Source organism: Epinephelus fuscoguttatus, linkage group LG15 (genome assembly GCF_011397635.1).
Source record: "Epinephelus fuscoguttatus linkage group LG15, E.fuscoguttatus.final_Chr_v1".
NCBI lineage: Eukaryota > Metazoa > Chordata > Actinopteri > Perciformes > Serranidae > Epinephelus > Epinephelus fuscoguttatus.
Genome location: NC_064766.1, coordinates 22,644,937 through 22,666,000, shown reverse-complemented (window position 1 = coordinate 22,666,000; position 21,064 = coordinate 22,644,937). Strand labels below are relative to the sequence as shown.

Genomic DNA, 21,064 nt, shown 5'->3' with positions numbered 1-21,064 from the left:
AGACAAGAACTTTCGGCCATTTTTTCGGGGTGTTTGTTGTTTTCACCCAAACAAGAGGCTGCTCTCAGGTCGACGCTGAAACGTGCCTCCCAGTGAACCTATGGCGAGTTTGGAGGAGGGTAAAATGATCCCAGATCAGTGTCTGTTTCGGTGTCATGCCATCCCCCATCGCGCTGCTAGGTGCGCGCCAGCCTCGCGATAGCCTCGCCTACAAGAATCAAAGCTCCGCTCGTGAACTGGATGCTGACAGGCGCGCGGTGCGGTCATCATGCAAAGGTTACATTGGATCCGTTTCAGCGAGTCTCTGAAGAAGAAGCTGCTCCTCCGCAGGACCCTCACGGGTCACAAAATGCGAGACGTCTAGCGACACAAAAACGCTCGGACTCACGTTTACGGGCCTGTTTGGTTACAGCAGGTGTCAGACGATGGACGCAAGTTTGGGATTTCCGCGAACGGCAGTGTGTACGCTGGCTCCTCTCGGCGGTAAAGTGGCTTCATGAGTGTCCAAAGTAACAGTGGAAGTGGTGGTGGAAGTTTGGAGGCGACGCCATCTTGGTCGCAGCTCTCCTCGTCCCCAACGATTTCTCAACAACATATAACGGCGACCGCAAAGAGCAAGGAAGGTATATTAGCTCGCCAAGTGCACGACTGACTCTTGTTCTCCTTAAAGTGTGTCCTTTGCGGGAGAAGTGGATTATTTTGGCCGTGTCGAGCTAACGTTTGGTGAAGTAAAAATGGATGTCAAGTTCACTGATGCCGTGAATTGGAAGCCAAACGTCAGCTGTCAGTTCAGTTGATGGCCAGTCTAAGTAGCAGCAAGCTATCATGTTTGCACAAAGGAAGCGCTAGCTTGTTTTGTTTGTCAGTTTACATGATTTCTTGCTTCTCGTCGCTGTTGATGTGATAACAGTGTTTTTGTGGCAGTTAGTAACATTCGCCCCCTCAACAGCATCTAGCTGGGTATGAAATAACGTAGCTATGCATGCATCCATTAATGCATTACAGTGCATGGTAAACTTACCAACAGGCCCTGGGTGTTACATGTGTGCCCAGTTTGGATGCATCTGTTTTTCACATTGTTGTCGACATGCTGGGACTCTTGTTTACTCCGACATTGCTGAGCTGCTGGATGTGATGTGACAAAAGAATGATCACAAGTGGGAGCAAGTGGTTATAATCCTCCATCTGAGTGAGTTAGCTACACGACATGATATGTTAAAAAATATCTACACAGCGATGATGTGAATAAGTCGGTACGATTGACAGCCTGTGTTGTGATCACTGTACAGGGGTTGTGGTTATGATAATTAATTTTCAACCTTAATACTAATGTGCTAAGATACCAAACAATGGTGCAGTATGAAGCTCTGGCTGTATAGATTAATTAATCTAAATGACTCTCCCCCCCTGTCCTCAGGTAACCTCACGCAGGCCTCTGTCTGTGCTCTCTGTTTCACTGGCTGCTCAGGAGTTTCATAATGTCCATTATGCCTTTTAGGGCTTGCCCCTGTGCCACAAGCTATGTAAAGATGACAGCCAGGAAATGTCCAATAAGGAAACAAACACTTGCAGCAGCAGCAGTCAGCAGGGAGCAGAGAACCTGAGTGTGTGTGTGTGTGTCTCTGTCTCTCTCTCTCTGGAGACTGGTTGTCATAGAACAAGGCCCAGGCAGGCAGCAAATAGCCTGCTGCTTGTGTGAAAATAATTTTATGTGTGGGTCAGATTTACCGCTCCAGCATCTTCAAATCTGTATAGTGAGGAAATGTAAAACTGGGCAAAAGTCTGTTTGCCCTGTTAAACAACTGTGTTTGAAACGTGGATGCACACATGTAGCATTTGAATTAGCTACCACTATAAGGCCCTAAACTGTATTATTGCCTGTTAGCTTGTGGAAAGGAATGACTTTGGTATAAAACTTCCAGTGTCTTTATCCCAGCTGACATCATGCTCCATGTGCAAGGCTTCTGAGCTATTGGGATCCCTAAATATCACAGACTAGTTTAGCACAGTGCAATGAGGCCATTGTGACAGGCTAACTTATGAGATAATAGAGGGGCCGGTTGAAGATTTTTGTGCTGACAAACTGGGAGACTCACTCCGCCCGGCCTCGACTCTTCTCCCTCCTGACTACCCAGTGGTGGAATGACCTTCCTGCTTAAGTTAGAAATGCAGTGTCACTCATCTGCAGTATCTTCCATCGTAGCATGAAAGTGCATCTTTTTTAAAGAGCTACCTCCACTGCCCAGTTGAATCAAATCCATTTTTCTATTTTTATCCTCTAATCACTCTAATTTTCTCTAATCCGCCCCCAGATACTGTCCTCTGCTCCTTCTCTTAGTGCCCGTTTTTATTCCTTTCCAGTAATGTCCTCGAAGAATAATGTTCAGAGCTCAGTTGCTCTCGTTACTTGCGCTTGTCACCATTGTTTGTTTGTAGTGATGACAATGCAAGCGTCTAACCTTACTCTGTTGATCCCCTTGTGTCAGGCCCAATGGAGGAGCTGCACAGCCTGGACCCCAGGAGACAGGAGCTGCTGGAGGCCAGGTTCACAGGGGCTGTCAGTGGCAACACAGTAGGCAGCACTGGGAGCACCAGTGGTGGTGCTAAGGTAACCGCAGCACAGAAAGCCTTATTTTTGAGACGCAACACACACTTCAGACAAGAGCCTCATGAGCTAAAAGTAAAAGTATACTATGCTGGATTATTGGTTACAGTATGTAAACACGCTCACCAACAAAATTCAAAGTGAAACCCAACCCCAGATTGACTCTCGTCTGCGTTTTGCCTTGCTATATTTGTATTTTTTTCTTCTTTGTGTCTGCTGTCTATGGTCTGGCACCTGTTAGCTACCTTTGTATAAAGCCCTGACCTCACCTGAGCCCTGTAGGGGTACACACCAATAAACATCCTGATCACAGAAAATAAGAAAACACAAGCGGAGTCTCTGCAGATAAAGACACCGCCACACTCTTCTAGTGGGTCATCAGTGATGATTTAGAGGGATTACTTCTGTATGAGTCTAGACATTGTTTTTTAGGAAAATCCTGCATAGTATAGCTTTAATTTGCATTCCTTATTCCTGACTAAGGAAGGATTAGACACCATTAACCAGCTTTGTTTTATTCACAATCTTTGCTCACAAGACAACACTTTCTGGAGACTAATTTAGAAATTAGCTGCTTTCTTGTGATGTTAATAAACAGACATGTCCAATCTCAAGCTCCGATATCAGTACTGGCGACAACTAGTGGTTGCTTGCAGCAGAAAGAATGCTGCGCACAAGCTGTAGCAGTCTTGAGGCTTGTGTTAACGCCACCATGTTAGCTCCTATGCCTTTAAAAAGTGGGAGCAGGAGATTAAAAACCACACCCAGGTTCTCATGGTGGAAAAGCAGGTAAAAGTTCCTGTTTTCCTAAAAAGGATGAAGGTTTCCTTGCATGTGGTGGGAAAGAGCCAAGAGACACACCTAACTGAAGATCTGGATTCCTATCAGACGCGTCAGACTGGAGGCCAGCCCCCAGGCTTTGTTTCACTGTTGTTTACATTTCATGAGGTTTTCTGAACTCGGATCGAACCGCACACCTGTGGAGAGTATTTTCATATCATATGTGTTCACTTATGTGTTTGAATCCTCACTGTGTGCAGGGTCTGGCCAACGAGTCATCTAACCACAGCTATGGCAGTCTGGGCTCATCTAGCGACAAGGAGTCAGAGGTAAAACACAACAGACACAGACACAGTCAGTTTGGGCATGGATCAGAGTTTACACTAGATTTCTTTCTCCTTGAAGGCCAACATTCCAGAAATCCAGCCATATAGAACAACTAGAGTACGTATGGTTTAAATAGTCATATAATAGCCTACATTTAAACAGCAATAAAACACAAACACCGCTTTACATTTCAAGCCCATCAAATTATGTAACTTAAGATGGCCTAAATGAAGAAGCGGTTTCCTGAACATAGTGAATAATCAGAGGAGATGAGTGGCAAAGGCAAAGGAGGAATAGGACTCTGTAAGGGAGAGTCCTATACCTCCAGTATGGGTCATCTAAGCTTTACGGGCGGCGCAGGCCTTCTTGCTTTAAAGAGATGTAAGATTTTTTTTTCTTTAAATATAGACAGTATGCCTATATCTCAGAATTTCTTCAGTTTCTGGGGAAAACACTAAATGGACTTGTTATTTAAATACGCAGTTAAAACAAGCAAAGAGCTACAGAACAACAGCCAAGCATCAGGGAGAAGATATGTGTGATTGCTTAAAGGAAAACACGACAGAAAATCATTTCACGAGTTCCTAAAATGTCAGGAAAAATCGTCCCTAATTATTCACAGGAAATAATCTGCTTAAAATTCATCCAAATCGCTCTTTTTACACAAACAAACACACAAACCCCTTTCTGAGGCACTCCGTTTAGCACCTGTCTCTTTAAGCCCACCTCCTGAAAAAGCCCAGGCTGCAAAATCACCAACTAATGCTTCTTAACCCAACCGGACATGTGATAAAAAGAAAACCGGCACACTATGACGTCATACTGTAGCCAGAGTAGGAAATACAGAATGGTAAGAAGCCTGAAGTTTTACAAACATTTACCTCAATATTTAAAACTTTAGCCACATTTAATTTGAACATCCGTCATTGTAACAGTATATATAAGAAACAAAATACAGGAGAGCATAATAAGTCCCCTTTAATATAGTTTTTTATATTGGCAGCTGGTGTTTATAAATACTGCTTCAAATGACAGTTGTTGTTTATGAACGCCGCTCTTTGCGCCTCCACATGTGCCTGAACGCCAAGGCTGTTTATTCATTTTGAAAAGACGGAACAAAAGCTGAAATTAAATATTATTTGCTTTGTTACAAATACACCAACAATGAAACCTGGTTTTGACACAGTTGCATGTTGTCGGTGCGTCCTTGCTCTGTCCACTCGTCTTTCTGTCTCTCCCACTACCTCCACCTCTCCCTCTCTTCTCTTCCTAGAACTCTGATTTGAAAAGAGGGAGCTCCCCTGCCTACTCAGTATGTACTCTTTGTTCCTGCTGCTCTTTCCTGCTCAACACCACCACTCGCACCAGCTTTGTTAGGTAAAACACAAGGGACTCATGCCTTTTTTTTTTATTCTCCTCTCTTATTTCCCATCGATTCACAGACCCCAGAGAAGAAGCACTCTGAGACGTCCAGAGGGAGGAAAAGGAAAGCTGACACCTATTCAGAGAGTAGTCAAGGTATGACTGACACCGGCAAGAAATCAATATAATGTAGGCATCGATGCATTACTGATGGCCTGCATTAAATCTGTTCAATTTTCAATGCAGGGAAGACTTCCACACGTGGGCCCAAGATCAGCGACTACTTTGATGTGAGTATTACAGCAACTCCCGTCATCCCAAAATGGCTCCATCCTTTTTATTTTTAATCCACATTTTCAACTTTGCCTGTTTCCTCTGCAAAGTTCCAGCAGGGTGGAAATGGTTCCAGTCCAGTCAGAGGACTCCCGTCGGCTCGCCGCTCTCCACAGAACTCACACTCTGCCCCGGGCTCTATCGTGAGTATTGCACAAACAATAGAGTGCATTGCACAAGGATTATTTATGAGTTATTTGCACACGAGGTGGATGTGAGTCTCCGTGTGTTATTACAAGGTTTAAAAATACCTGTTTGTCCGTAGATCCGGCAGAACAGCTCCTCTCCTACGAGTCTGTCTTTTGGGGAACACAATCCTAAAGCTTCCTCCAGCAAGTGTGTCCAGGTAATATGACGCACACAGGAAACACTCACACAGCAACACTTCATTGTACATTTATTAATACAGCTCTGACTGGTGTCTCTGTGTGTGAATGTTTTAGACGGAGCTGACAGGCTTGAAACTTGCTGCTCTGGAGAGCAACAAGAGTCTGGACCTGGAAAAAAAAGAGGGGCGAATAGACGACCTGCTCAGGGTGAGTTCATCACACATAATCTACATTTTGGTTATCAACAAGTTATCATGTCAGGTTTGTGTTATGATTATGACTGTCCTTTACAGGCTAACTGTGACCTGCGGCGACAGATAGACGAACAGCAGAAACTCCTGGAAAAATACAAAGAGAGGCTCAATAAGTGCATCACCATGAGCAAGAAACTGCTTATAGAGAAGGTATCTGTCTTTGCATATATGCAGCCTTTTGTCTATTCACTGGACGTCTAATAAAAGAATAGCTGCATTAAGACGTCACTGTGTTTGAGTTCTTGTGGACAGAAAGGAAAACAAACTGACAGGGACACAGCACACTATATATCAGCCTAACAGAGACACTGGCTGCGTCTGAAATTCCTTAATAACATTATATTCAATACACTAAAAGAGTATATGAGGTTTTTTTTAGTATGTCTGAAACCTTGGTATGAAACCAATAGTATGAGAATTGCATTCTGTTGCCAAGGAAATATTACACCATGCAAACGCTGAGCATTATGCTGGCATAAATATCCCACGATGCAATGCTGTAGACGACAGTATTCATAACAGAAAATGGCAGACAGTGACCAAGACAGCTCTGTAATGTCAGTAACGGTTCAATTGAAGTGTTACCGGGATGCACAAGTTCGCCTGCTGCTCACATTTTCTAACAGCGGAAGTAACGTTACTCCTACGGACGTGAAGAAAAACTAAAAACTTAAGAGGTTCGTCATGCTTGCTGTAAGGTATTGCAGATGCCGTTAGAGCTGAGGTTGGCACGCTTTACCATGGTTACATGGCTCTAACCAGCAAGGAAGCTCTCAAGAAGTGATGTGGTAATTACAGCTCAGTGCGTCCGCAAAGATACATACCAAGGGTGGGAATCACAAACAAACACAAAACAATCAATCCCACGTACTCAAACAGAAAATCCTCTATCAAAAACATTTACATTTAATTTTATTATTAATCACTGATGATCCGCCTCAAACGCAAAGATACTTTCCTATCAGGGTTCATGATTCTAATATATAATTTGCAATATATTAATATATTTCTCCTCCATTGTTGTTGCTTCGCGCTTGTACATGTAAGATGTCAAGGTTGGTCTTTGTGGAAGGCTTTTTGGCCTAACCCCTCTTTCATTTCTGTTGAACAGCTGGATAAAACAAGCCAGTGGCGAGCACAACATATTACCCAAAGTTAGACATTTTTCAACTCTCAGCGACCAGGGGGGGAAAAAAAAAAAAAAACTCACCGTAGAATGGATGCTCAGCGGGTTGTCGTGCTGCTGGTTTTTTTTTTTTTTAGATATTTTTTGGGGCAGTTTTAGCCTTTAATGGAAAGGACAGACAAGTGTGAAAGGGGGAGAAAGAGAGGGAGTGACATGCAGCAAAGGGCCACAGGCTGGAGTTGAACCCGGGCCGCTGCGGCAACAGCCTTGTACATGGGGGCACCTGCTCTACCACTAAGCCACCGACACCCCGTGCTGCTGGTATTTGTAGCACAAAGTAAATATATGCCGCTGCCATTGCAAAGAATTAAAAAATACACTGGCCGCAGGAAAAAACGCTTTTCTTTTTGATGCGTCAAGGAGGCACGGTTGATGCGGCTGCACTTGTGGCCATCCTCCACTTGTTGTTTGTGTTTGATTGTCCGTGCTGGTGGGCAATCCTCTTCTTCCTTTGATGTTTGATGGCAGACTAGGACACTAGTTGGCAGAAACTGGATCCCTGATACCTGTAGTGTTGCTTTTCATGACATCACTATGGGTATGCAGTGCGTCATACGCGGTTTCGGACGCAGTGTATATCATCTTACAGTGTTCTTACATCTAATGTAAAGAAGTGCCAACTTTGCAACATGCAACAGAAATAGAGCAACACTTTATCCGATAACAAGTCAATATTCTCTGGTGTTATAGCTCTGCTTTGGTCCTCGACTCCTGAGAGGAAAATTCTGTCTGTGGGTTGGTCTTAAAATCTCTTTACCAGCCACCTGTTTTCCTAAGGTCTCCACCATCTTGGGCTGGTGTTGCGCAGTGGTTATAGGATTTAGGGTACAAGCAACCTTGTCACAATATAGTCAACTTCAAAGATATATGTACCTACCACACGTTTAGTCTGGGTGGAGAGAGGTTACAGGTGAGGGTTTGTCACATTTTGCGTGTCTCTTCTCTTTCGTCTGTTCCTTATGAGATGCCTTCAGCAACACTATTTATTATTTCTAATATCTGTCTGCCTGTTTTTGTGAACAGAGCACCCAGGAGAAGCAGTCGTGTCGTGAGAAGAGCATGCAGGACCGTCTCCGTCTCGGTCACTTCACCACTGTCAGGCACGGAGCGTCCTACACGGAGCAGTGGACGGACGGATACGCATTCCAGAACCTGATCAAGTGAGAGACGGCAAACGCATGCATAGTTTTCATCTGAATGAATGTCCCCATATTTCTTTTAGATTTTTGCATCGAGCGTTGCATTCTAAACAGTGTTGAAGGGTCAGAAATAGAGTGGCTCTTAAGTGGATTTTCTTTGCATGCTTCACTTCACAGCCAGGAGCAAAACATATGAAAGGCTGTTTGTTGTCTGCTAATGCCTTTCCCATATGACTGATTCCCCTACACCTCTGTGTCCTTTTCTCTTTGCAGGCAACAGGAGGGCATCAACCAGCAGAGGGAGGACATCGAGCGACAGAGGAAGCTGCTGGCCAAGAGGAAGCCTCCGAACCCTGCGTCTCCCTCCCTGTCGGTGGCCTCCACCTCTGAACCCAAGCAGCGCAAAACTAAGGTGGTCAATGGCAACGACTCGGACCCCTTCCTCAAGCCCTCCTTGCCCCAGCTGTGAGTACACCAAAATCAGTGCATCACTGAAGGATGCTGGACGGATGATCGTCCCTTTTATATTGTTTTGACTGTAGAAGCCTTAGTAGCTGTACATCATAGTCCTCTTTCAGGCTACATCCACATCCACTATCGCTACGTTTCTGCCTAGTGTCCTTACAGCTCAATATTTGAACCCCTTAAACTGAGAATTTTGAAAAAGCAGCTGTCCTCGTTTTATTTTGAAAACTCCACGGTTACAATATTAGTCTTGTCGGGCAGGAAACAATGACACTGACACCCGTGTTTGCTCTTGGATTGGGTCGTATCAGTCTTGAAGCATTTGCTTTGCAACGACTCCCAGACTTGACCGCCTTATACTCGTTTTACCTTCAGTAACAGTTCCACCTTGTTCGCCCAAGCAAAGAAATCTCTGGTCTTGTTTTTTGTCATTGCTGTTGAGTAGATGATCAGCTTCATAGTTGTCATAGTTGTTCACATTGCCTCTTCAGTTGGAGGCTTTAAAAAATCATTTCAAGATGACTTGAAGTTGAATTATCATGTTTGCTGTAGTCTGAAACATATGTTCCAAATAAACTGTTTTCTGAGGGGGTTTTTTTCTGCCTGGAGATTTTGACTTGTCCATATTTTGTCAGACTGACCCTCGCTGAGTACCACGAGCAGGAAGAGATCTTCAAGCTTCGCCTTGGACATCTGAAGAAGGTCAGTATCAGAAAAAAATCCAATCGATCACAACACATTGTGACCAGAAGACATTTTATCTCATGAAATGATCAACATGAACATTAAAACACTGAAAATGTAATAGATGGTTATGCATTCAGTTTTATAAGGCCGATGGAGTCTTGAACTGTTTGATTGTATATTTTAGTTTTTAGCGCATGAACCTTGAACTAGCAAAATAATCTTATGCGGTGTATTTATGTAGGAGGAAGCTGAGATCCAGGCTGAGCTGGAGCGGTTGGAGCGGGTGCGAAACCTTCACATTAGAGAGCTGAAGAGGATAAACAACGAGGACAGCTCAGCGTAAGTCTGTTCTGCATGCAGCACCATAACATGCCAAGTAACGTCATGGTTAAGACTGGGACTAAAAACTCATTTAATGAATGTAATTAAATTGTAATTTCTTACATTGTCAAGACGTTTAGTTTACTTGATCAGGTGGAGACATTTAAGTAAGGGAATGTAAATATGGAAGTGAAATAAAAATCATCTTTGCTAAGCGTTTTAAGGTGACAAGGATAAAACAAATGTGCCTCCTCACACAGGTTTAAAGACCACCCTACGCTGAATGAGAGGTACCTGCTGCTGCACTTGCTGGGCAGGGGCGGCTTCAGTGAAGTCTATAAGGTAATGTCTGTTTGGTTGGACTACTTTTTCTTTTTCTTTCCTATCCACCTTTATCTGCAGAGCATGTTTGGAGACAAATGTGTGTGTTTTCTTGTCACACACAGGCTTTTGACCTGTTTGAGCAGCGCTACGCAGCTGTTAAAATCCACCAGCTCAACAAGAACTGGAGAGAGGAGAAAAAGGAGAACTACCACAAGTAGGTCTTGTACACACACACGCACACAAAACTAAAAGCTGGGGTAAGCAGTTTTCTTAAAATGTCATTGGGCAAAAATTCCATACTAACCTTTCAGGATTTTGTAACTCAAGTGGTTTGAGAGAGACTTCCGCACCTCTTCTTGGCTCTAAATCTGAAAAGCTAGCCTGTGACAAGACCTTGGCCAGTCACAGGTCAATTCAGAATGAGGGTGTTCCTATTGGCTGCTCTACAAATGCAGATGCACATGCACACCCCTTCAGATGGTCAGAGATTCAATGGAGGAGAATCCTGCTGAGAAAGTTGCTATTCCAGCGTTGGCAACAACTGCCTACACTGCAAAGCAACCTAGAGACGGGCGTGTTAAAATGAGAGTCTAAACGAGACACTGAAACCCTTTCACCACCAAAATTAGCGTGTATATTCCGGTTTTAAAAACATGAAAAAACTCGCTAAAACTTGGCGGTACACTCCTTTCCCATTGCCAGTAGACAAGACAATTGTATAGGCCTCTGCTGTTTTTTCGTATCCTGTGTGATGAACGTACTTCTTCCTTGTATCTGTTATCTATTTAACCTCTCATTTAAACTTGGTGCAAACCAAATTGGAATAAGGTCACAGCACTGCTTGCTCGGAGACAGACGAAATTTATTTCCATCACTGCCGATCAGAGCCTATCAAAGCTGGAGCTGATAAATCGTGACTCATGACTACTGCAGTTGTTAGTCCTGGAGGTGAATGCAGATTGTAATCTTTCCCTTTAAAGACAAAAGCCAGATGTTAGTGGGTGTTATTGGGGTTTTTGTTGCCCAGTGGTAAAGGGTAAAGTCTGACAATAGACACAATAAAATGTGTCTTTATCAGCGAAGTGTTTCAGAGATGGGGAGTAAATGTTGCTAATAGTTGAGCCTTACCAGAGACAAAGGCTCACGGCTGCAGCCAATTCAAGTTCAAGTTCATGTAATAATAATAACTTCATTTGTATAGCAAAGTTCAAACAGCAAGTGCAACTCAAAGTACTTGCATAAGAAAATGAGAAAATACAGATAAAAGACAGGATAAGATAGAGATACAAATATACAACCACACACTCTCAAAAAATAGGAATTAGGTTTGATCCCAGTTAATTAAATAAAAGCTGCATAAATACAAATATAAAAAGACAGGTTTTAAGATTTCGTTTGAAGCTGTCTGCTGAATCAGAGGGTCTGACCTCCTCTGGAAGGCTGTTCTAGAGGCGAGGGCCGAAGATGGAGAACGCAGCATCACAGTACGTTTTAGTTGTACTCTGGGGGACATTTAGTAGACCAGAGGTGGAAGATCTTAAGGATCTAGAGGGAATGTATCTGACCAACATATCATATGAATAGTCAGGAGCCAGGCAATGCAGAGATTTAAAAACTAAAAGCAAAATTGTGAAATGAATTCAAAGATCAACAGGACACCAATGAAGAGCCTTTAAACCAGAGTAATGTGTTCTTAATGTTTCGTCTTGGGAGTAGACGTGCTGCTGCAGGTAAACATAGGTTTACATTACCAAAGGTTTATGACAAAATCACTTGACGACACCAACTCCTGTGTGTGCACGGTGAGAGAGGAGAGGGAGAGACGCTGTGCTGCTGCCAGAGGAGCCGCTGAATGAGTTCACTCTGATCTGTAAGTCACTAGAAGAGTCTGAGAAGTCCGGGGCTGTTCATAAAACATTCAGGACGCCACAGTTCATTCCACACTACTGAAGCTGCTCCTCTTTTTGGAACCACCGCGGAGTCGGTAATAATTTCACTTTGAGCCATTCTTGTTGTTGCCAGTATAAGGGGTATCATATTAAAAGTTATACCGGTATTATTGTGAATGAGATGATATGGCACACCCCTAATCTGAAGTTTGTTGAAAGATTTCTTTGAGAGACCTGAGAACACGGCATTACAGTAGTCAAATCTGCTTGAGAAAAAAACATGAACAAGTTTTTCGATGTCATCTTTAGATAAAAAAAAAGGTTGCGTGTAGCTAATGTTAGCTGGAGCCTCAAGTCACAGTTTGTCATCTCAAAAGGCTCGATAGGTTTTCCAAAGAAAACAGGAGGGCAGTACTCATAAAATTGCTGCTATAGTCACGATCGTGATGCTTGGAATGAATGACTAGTACTCGCAAAGGTTACTGTATGAATCACGTGAATTTGCCTGTGCTCGTCTGGTGGCATGGGGATTTGGGAGAGAAGGAGGTGTGTTTTCACATTCTGGCCTTTTTTTTAATTTGCCTTTTCCAGAAAACTAGATAAAGGAGAGTAATTATACGCACATTATTATGTAGGTGCAGGGCTATCCAAAAACAGCTTACATGAAGGAAAAAGAAACGCCTACACACTTTCGTCATGCCATGAAAGTTTAATCAAGATGTTTCGGTCCTGCTTGGATCTTTATCAGGTCAACATGTTTGCCACTTTCCAAAAAACTGCCTCCCCCAGCTTAAGGTACACAAAGACAAAATGTTTCTCCAGCAGCACGCACATCACGTTGACATTTATTTTCTTTCAGGCATGCATGCAGGGAATACCGGATACACAAGCAGCTGGACCATCCCAGAATAGTCAAATTGTATGACTACTTCTCCCTGGATACTGACACGTGAGTCACCTCTGACCTCTGCCAGCTGCAGCCCTGCTGGGTTGACATATCCTGAGGTTGTTTATCACCCGGCACTCACATGTTTAACCGTGGCTTTAAAACAACATGATGCATGTTAGTGAGATCCAAACCTTTTAAAGCCCTGCCTAGGAAATACCCTAATGCATGTTTGTATTCAGCCTCAATGCTCTATGTCAGTTGGCGTTACACCTAAGAGCAAACATCAGATGGGTGTTATCAGATTGGGAAAGAGTAAATAGTAAAAGCAATTCACAGAAAAATGCATGATTCAGCGTCGGCATGCCCAGACAATGGAAGATATTTTTGAAGGTTTAATTGGAGACCAAGCATGTGAACTTTAGTCACCCGTACCCAGAAGACGGTTAAAAGAAACTGGAGGCAGTTGTAACAATTCTGTATGTTTGTCCAGATAAACAGACGAAACCAGCTCTGTGTGGAGTCCAAAGGTCGAGTGTAACCCCAGCTCATATTGTACCATGTTAGCAGAGCTTCCCTTGGGCTCACTTTCATGACTGGAAACTTAAGTCAGGCTCATTTAGAAGCAGAGAGTCCTGACTCTGACCCCTGACCTGCATGCGGGGGAGGGAGATGTTAAATTCCTCCTTCTTAGCCTTAAGTCTTTTTTCTTCAAAGAAACTAGATGAGCATTTGATCTTTCTACTTCAGGATCGATAAATAAACAACAGTATTGTTAAATTCTAGAGTACAGTTGAACTCAGTTTTGTTCACGTGCAGTTGTTAAATCTGATTTTTCTCCGCTGTATTTAACTGTGTGTGTCTGCGTCCTCTCCTCTCTCAGGTTCTGTACAGTTCTGGAGTTCTGCGAAGGCAACGACCTGGACTTCTACCTGAAGCAAAACAAGCTGATGTCAGAGAAGGAGGCACGCTCCATTGTCATGCAGATTGTCAGCGCCCTGCGCTACCTCAACGAAATCAAACCCCCCATCATCCACTACGACCTCAAACCTGGTGGGTCACAGGCTCAAAACGCTTTTGGGTGAATCATATGTGGAATTAAATGCAGATTACAGGAATCTGATGAAAGTAATACTGCTTTGTTTACTATGAAGTGCTGTTGGTGTTACTGAGTCTCACTGTGTTGTGTGGTGCGCAGGTAACATCCTGTTGGTGGATGGTACTGCATGTGGAGAAATCAAAATCACAGACTTCGGCCTGTCTAAGATTATGGATGATGATAACTATGGCGTGGACGGGATGGACCTCACATCACAGGGAGCAGGCACCTACTGGTGAGACACAAGCCCCTTTTACAAAGGCGGGAATGTCTGTATAAAGCATATGCACACCAAGTCGAGGGGGGCATTGTTGTTCCTATGTTGGTAAGAGCCCTAAATCGAAATGCAGACCCTGTTGTTTTACACGTTACACCTCTTTTCCTTCCATAACACCAAGGCAGCATTATGTCACCGTTGTTTGGTTTAGTGCGAAAAAACAAAGCCGGTGAAGTCGTTGATCCTCTTTATGGCAGTACGGTGAATCTCTGTTTACAAAGGGCTTCAGACACATGCGCACCAAGACACACACACACGCACACACACACACACACACACACACACACACACACACAGGGGTTCCCATGGTCACAATCAGTATAGCTGCAAGACAGCTTTAACCGACACTCAACCAAAGCTGCATCCAGTGATCAGCCGACCTATTTTGTACCACTTAGATAAAGACTTGGAAATGAGGTAAAAAATTTGGAAAAGTTATGAAAACGTTTTTAAAATGAATAGGTTAAAATGTGTATGAACCCTGGGCACATTAACGTGTTAAAGTCCTCTTTATGGTCAGTCCAAAAGGGTCAACACACGTTATCTGTCACTACATTGTATGGCACTGATTACATTCTGTGTGTGTTTCAGGTACCTTCCTCCAGAGTGTTTTGTGGTCGGGAAGGAGCCACCTAAAATCTCCAACAAGGTGGACGTCTGGTCTGTGGGAGTCATCTTCTTCCAGTGCCTCTACGGACGCAAGGTACAACACCAAATTCCAACGACTGGCTACAGTCTGGCGAAAACCGTATACACACCTCCAGTAGATTGTTCAACATTCAAGGGATTCTTTCTTAACCCTCTGACAGACTGTGCAATTTTAGCAACCTTATAAGTTTAGTGCAGCAACACTGGGCAGGATCTAATAAACGTGGGTACGACATCAGGTTTGATGTATGCAGACTGTAGGGTGACAGCACCTACTGAATCACAGGCTACAGCGTACGATGCAACAGCTTCCCATACTGAGTGATGCTGCATGGGTTATTACTTCTCCAACTGTGAAGCACAACATAGAGGGTCACATTATTAAATAACCCTAAAGTTCTGTGGGCACACTGTACTATATACTGATATACTGGAGGACACATCATATAGACGAGGCTTCTGCTGCCACAACTCCACAAAGTTTTCCTCTTTGCTGGAATCCCACACATTTCTTTCAGTGTTTTGCCTCCATGGCGAGCTGCTATCCATCTGTTTGTTTGGGTTTAGCACCAGTGCGTCATTTCATGCTGCATTTCTATTATAACAGCAGTCACACAGTGAGATGGTCATCCCAAATTTCTGACGCTGTCTTTGATCACAAGACTGTGACAACGGCCGTCCTTGAACCTCTCTCATTGGCGATGAAGGACCACCGTTTGAGAGCCATGACCAAAGATATTATCACGTTTCTTTCACATCGGTCATCTTTCGGACAGCCTAAAATCGCACAGTGTACCAGGCTTTAGTGAATTAATTATAATTAACAGTTGAATCAGTGTAGAAGACGTTGGAGTGGTGGTGATTGAATGTATTTTGTGTTTTCCAGCCGTTTGGTCACAACCAGTCGCAGCAGGATATTCTCCAGGAAAACACCATCCTCAAAGCTACAGAGGTCCAGTTCCCTGCTAAACCACAGGCCAGCACAGAGGCCAAGGTAACACACACACACACACACACACACACACACACACACACACACACACACACACTAAAAACTGCTGCACACTTCCATGTATTTCCAGTCATGTGACTCCTGTCAGTGCTAATTCTCTCAGACTACATGATAACCATGTTTATATTGAATGTAATATTCCAGTATTAATCCAGTAAAGATTTGTAGATTAAATAATCACATATGAATGTCTGTTTTGGGTCCAGTTAATGCAGTTGATTAAATGCTGGTAAAATACTTCAAAAGTACCTCATCACATTGATCCAAAAAGCCTGTAAACCCAAAATGCCATGTGTATAAATACAAGCAGGGATATTAAAGGGCTGCTAACCTCAATATTAAAAGCAATTCAAAATGTCCGACATTTGGCAAATGTTAACAGGGTGTCTACAGGTCCTTGTTAAAGTCTTAACATGTCTTAAATTAAGTTTTCTTAATATAAGCCCATAAAAAGTCTGAAATTGTCTTAAATTCAGATTTGATGGGTCTTAAATATTTTCGGTCACATTACTGTGAAAATTTCTTCAGCGTGACAAACACAATGTCTGTTTACAATCATTGGACAGTCCGAAGAATTGCAATAATAAATAGCATACTGCTGCCTTGATGGTTTAGTTAGTTTGTGTTATTGTGTGACTTTGGAGGATCAGAACTAACCCAAAGTCACACAATATCACAAACAATCTAACTGATGGAAGCAGCAGTAGACGAGCAGCTCCTGTGTTCAGAGAGATAAAATGACTGTTTTTCTCTCAATGGAGTCTGGTTTTGAAGAGAGCATAGATCTGTTTCACTTTTAGTTGAGTTCCCTGTTTCAAAGGGCTGTCTGAGGGCAAGGTCGTGTTGACCGCCACCTCCTGTATGTAATACACATGGCTATGGATAAGTGCGTCATATAACCCCGCTTCAAAACCTATCCCTTTTAAGTAACGATGTCCACCAGAGCTTTCAAATAATTTGGCTGTGCAGCATAGGGCCCGACCGATATGGGTTTTTGGGGGTTGATGCCGATTCCGATATTATGGAATAAAAAAAATCCCATAACCGCTATATCGGCCGATTAAATTTTAAAGTTTTTCAATTTAAACCCCCCGAAATACCTGCTTTTCATGGCTTAAATATAGTTCAAACACTCGTTACAAAGATATAAATTGAAGGAAGAACATTTTACTATTTTCAAATACTTTTATTATTAGAAACTGTGCGGAACAAGCAGCATATGAACAATGTGAACACAAAATAAATCAAAAATATGATGTGCAAAAAGGCAGCAAATAAAATGGGAAATAAAATAATCATGCAAAGTCTATATGAATTAAGACATTTACATGTATGTTCACAGTACCAGAGTTCTTATTATTATTAAGTGTTAACATCGGCGTTTATCGGCCAACTTTTGGCCAATTGCTGATTATTCTTTAATGGTTATAATCGGCCGATTAAATCACCCAGCCGATAAATCAGTCAGGCCCTAGTGCAGTGACAAGTCAGCACATGGATGGATCATCTGAATCATCTCATGTGTCGCTATAAAAAGAGTTGTTTAAAGTGCAGCCTTTTCCACGAAGTAGACAAAGGAGCAGACAGCATATCTATCTGTATTGTATCTCTGAGTAAATATGAAGAGTCACACAGCCTGCAGCTCGTTTTATAATGTGTTCTGCCCTGCAGGCATTTATCCGGCGCTGTCTGGCCTACCGCAAGGAGGACCGGTTCGACGTTCACCAACTGTGCTCGGACTCCTACCTCCTCCCTCACATGAGACGCTCAAACTCCTCCGGCTCCCTGCAGCCCTCCGCCTCATCTCTTCCTACCTACTGACTGGCTCTCTCACGTGACTGATGGGACGCTGCGGCCAATCACAAGGCAGGATTGTTGGAATTGGAGGATAATGATATGGATCTTGTTTTATTGTTTTACTTGAGCTGTTCCCAAATGGAAGAAGCAACAGAGCGGAATTAAATGGAAACCATGAGATGGAAAAAGAGAGAAGAGGGGTACCTCGTTTGCATACGTTGTACAGGGTTGTGCCCTTGAACTCAGCTGTGTGAGACAGGGGAAAGAACATAACTGGAAGGGAAGTGGAAAGAGAGGCTCAGCATTGTTTGGAGCAAGAAAAGGAAACGATGAAGCCAGTGGATTCTTTATGGACTTTGTTAAATAACCCCATAGGAGACATTTCAACAGCTGTAGGAGCTCCTAGATGCCCTGTCCAAGCCCACCTCTCTTAGCTCGACACCATTATACACCTCACAAGATGGCTTGAATTTCTTCAACATGAAGCAGCTGTTATTGATGTTCATGTTACTGGTTTGAGGGTGGCATTGACCAGCAGGGATCAGAAAAAGGGGGGGGGGGGGATGATGTTGCAGAGGAGGTGTGTGTGTCCGTACGTCAAATATAGGCCCGATTCAACTCTGCAATCCATTTTTACGAGGCACAAAATGGTTACATCTCATTAAATTTACCCTCTCTGGTGCACATGATGGGGCTTCACTTTAAAAGTGATGTAACCTAAAAAAAAAAAAAAAAAAAAGAAAGAAAAAAAGTTCCAGATTAAATTTCTGGCGTTGATTTGCACTTCCAGTCCAGATCATGGCGATCTGGTCTCAACACATTTGGCATGAAGTACTACAGCGTGGGCTCGTTCTGAACTTACGAGCAGCCTCGGTTCACATTTTTCCTTTGTTGCAAAGCAATTCAGGTCCGCTGCCGGGTTTGCAGGGAGCGGATCTGTGAATCTGTCTTAATCCATTTTTGTCGTTGACATAAGAGTCGAAATGTTTCAAACAGCTGAGTATTACAGCACCCATGTCGTCGCCGATGTCCTCGTCAACTTGCCTGAAGAGAGTCGGACTGAGCTGAGGGACTGGATCAGCTGTTACTGTACTGCAAAAGACTCGGGACACAGAATTTAGTGTACATTTCATGTGCAGGAGACATTACTCACTAGCAAATACATAATAATGAGGCTTATCCTTGCTTCCCAGTTGTCTCACTTTGCTCCTGTTTATTTCCTGAAAGCTGTTCTCAGTTTGCTGCTATAAATGTTGCTTTTAGTTTGTAACGTGTGTGAATGGTTTGCGCCTCGCATATGTGCATACTTGAACTGTGTTAAGAGGAACACTCTCCAGAGATCCTTTTCTGAAACGGACACCCGCTGTGCTATTCAGGGGGGGGGGGCGGGTGGGGGGGGGGGGGGGGGTTGCAACACGTTCTTCTGCCACCAACATCAATGTCCACATGGGTTTTTGTTTACTTTCATGTACAAGTCCAACAGACATTATATGGAGCAAAGTCCCAGTATGCTGTGTAGTGAGGAGCGGTCACACCTGTTCATGCCACTAGAAGTGGGCACGCTCCAGGCCGGCTGTGTTGCAGCATGACTTACTGCAGCTAGAAATCAAGTGGATATATCCAAATGTTGTCGTCCTGTAAATAAAACACTTAACCTGTACGTTGTTCGTGACATTTTAAACCCTCTCAGATACAAACAACCTGGACTCTGCCTAAAGAGCGCATGTGGGAAGAACTCAGATAAAAGACAAGTGGGAGCCGTGAACAGGAAGTAGTGGGTGTCTCATCTTCTCTCTGCGCTCTCGCCTGCTTTAAAAGTCTTAATTGATTTTTTTGCATACGAGCCTTCAGATGAACGAAACACCTGAACAGAGAGTAGTTTCAGTAACATGACAGGCAGATTAAACCGCAGGAAGTACCTGCTCACGGCTTGCTGCTCCCAAATGAAAGCAGGCGATGAAGTGCAGTGAAACAGGTAAAGTCTGTGTCCAGTGTGATAAATTGTAATTTTATCCACTTGGGTGCAGCGAGGCATAAAACAAACTTCTTTAGCCCTGCTGTCTAAATGTTTTCTCACTTTATCTCTTCTACCTGACAGAATGGGAGCTGCTAGAGTCAAGTGCACAAACCACGTGATTAATGACAGCCGTGTGGAGCCAGACGTTAAAGGGATGGTTCAGTTTTTTTGAAGTGAAGTTGTATCAGGTACTTACACATAGTCAGTGTATTACCTACAGTAGATGTCAGTTGGCATGACCCCAGTTTGGAGAAGCAGACAGGAGTGTGACACAGAAGCTAAGCAATGTACTGCTGTGGACAGGGACAATAACAAAATAGCTGCCTAAAAAATCTGTATCAGTTTAAGTGTAGGCCATATTGAGAATGTTTTCACTGCTTTACCTTGTCGTCAGTAAGCTCGTTCCGACGGGGAAGCCTTTAACCTTTTGAAACCTGGAGCCACATCACTTTTCTTGTGCTGCTACAGACGCCTTTTGCAAGTCTTCAAATCTTTGAACATTGAGCAAACACACAGTAATTGTAGCTCGCTAAACACAGGAGCTGCTGGTCTACCGCTGCCTCCAACAGATTTTATTTATTTATTTATTTATTTTACCAATTTTCTTGTTTTAATTATGTCATTTTATTAATTTCTTGCTATTTTTTTTGGGTCATTTCTTTCGTTGTTCATGCCTTATTCCCATGTTTTTCTTGTTTGTTTTTTTTTGTTTGGTTGGTTTTTTTTTTAAAGAAATTTTCTCAGGTTTCAAAGGTCAAGGTTACTGGCTCCAGTCTCTCATCTATGCTCTCCTCAAAGCCACCAGACTCCATTGACAAAAACAGTCATTTTCACTTGCTGAACACAGGAGCTGCTGTTGTAACACTGCTTCAATCACTTCGTTAGTTTGTGTTATTGTGTGACTTTGGTGAATCCGAACTCACCCAAAGTCACACAATAACACAAAGTAACTGATCAAGGCAGCAGTAGACCAGCAGCTCCTGTGTTCACCAATGTTAAATCACTGTTTTTCTCAGTGGAGTCTTTGAAGAGAGCGATACAACGGCTTCATTTTCCAGTTGAAAGTTACTGTCTGACATTAAGGGAGAGCAGTGAAAATACCTTCAATATAGCCTACACTTAAATTGATCCTGATTTTTTTAGGTGGCTAAAATACGTTTTGATTCTGACCCCTTTACAGCAGCACATTGCTTAGCTTCTGTGTCAGACTCCAGCCTGCCTCTCCAAACGAGGGCGTGCCGACTAACAGCTACTGTATGCAACACACTTAGTATGGATAAGTACCCCATACAACCTCACCTCAAAAGAGCTGCACTATTTAAGCACA

General features: G+C 43.2%; 1 protein-coding gene across 3 annotated transcripts; it reads left to right on the top strand.

The window, feature by feature from the left end:
* LOC125901573 (serine/threonine-protein kinase tousled-like 1-B) lies at positions 1-18,281 on the top strand. Of its 3 annotated transcripts, none has more exons than XM_049597275.1 (22): positions 1-103; positions 2,487-2,608; positions 3,646-3,714; positions 4,986-5,024; positions 5,155-5,230; positions 5,321-5,364; positions 5,458-5,550; positions 5,673-5,753; positions 5,851-5,943; positions 6,030-6,140; positions 8,200-8,336; positions 8,589-8,780; positions 9,416-9,482; positions 9,709-9,806; positions 10,049-10,130; positions 10,235-10,326; positions 12,861-12,950; positions 13,771-13,940; positions 14,086-14,221; positions 14,855-14,966; positions 15,798-15,905; positions 17,595-18,281. In XM_049597275.1, the coding sequence occupies exons 2-22, from the start codon at positions 2,492-2,494 to the stop codon at positions 17,742-17,744; spliced, it is 2,157 nt and encodes a 718-aa protein (XP_049453232.1). In that variant the 5' UTR covers positions 1-103; positions 2,487-2,491; the 3' UTR covers positions 17,745-18,281. The 3 variants fall into 3 exon arrangements, with proteins under 3 accessions (XP_049453232.1, XP_049453230.1, XP_049453231.1); XM_049597273.1 differs by lacking the exon at positions 1-103 and adding an exon at positions 111-623; XM_049597274.1 differs by lacking the exons at positions 1-103; positions 4,986-5,024 and adding an exon at positions 111-623.
* Positions 18,282-21,064: the final 2,783 nt, after the last annotated feature.

Excerpts from the sequence above, each read along its gene's own strand:
- LOC125901573 (XM_049597273.1), top strand. The coding sequence starts at position 497 with ATGAGTGTCCAAAGTAACAGTGGAAGTGGTGGTGGAAGTTTGGAGGCG. Across the intron at positions 624-2,486 it reads GACCGCAAAGAGCAAGGAAG|GCCCAATGGAGGAGCTGCAC; the intron begins GTATATTAGCTC and ends CCCTTGTGTCAG. Across the intron at positions 2,609-3,645 it reads GCACCAGTGGTGGTGCTAAG|GGTCTGGCCAACGAGTCATC; the intron begins GTAACCGCAGCA and ends CACTGTGTGCAG.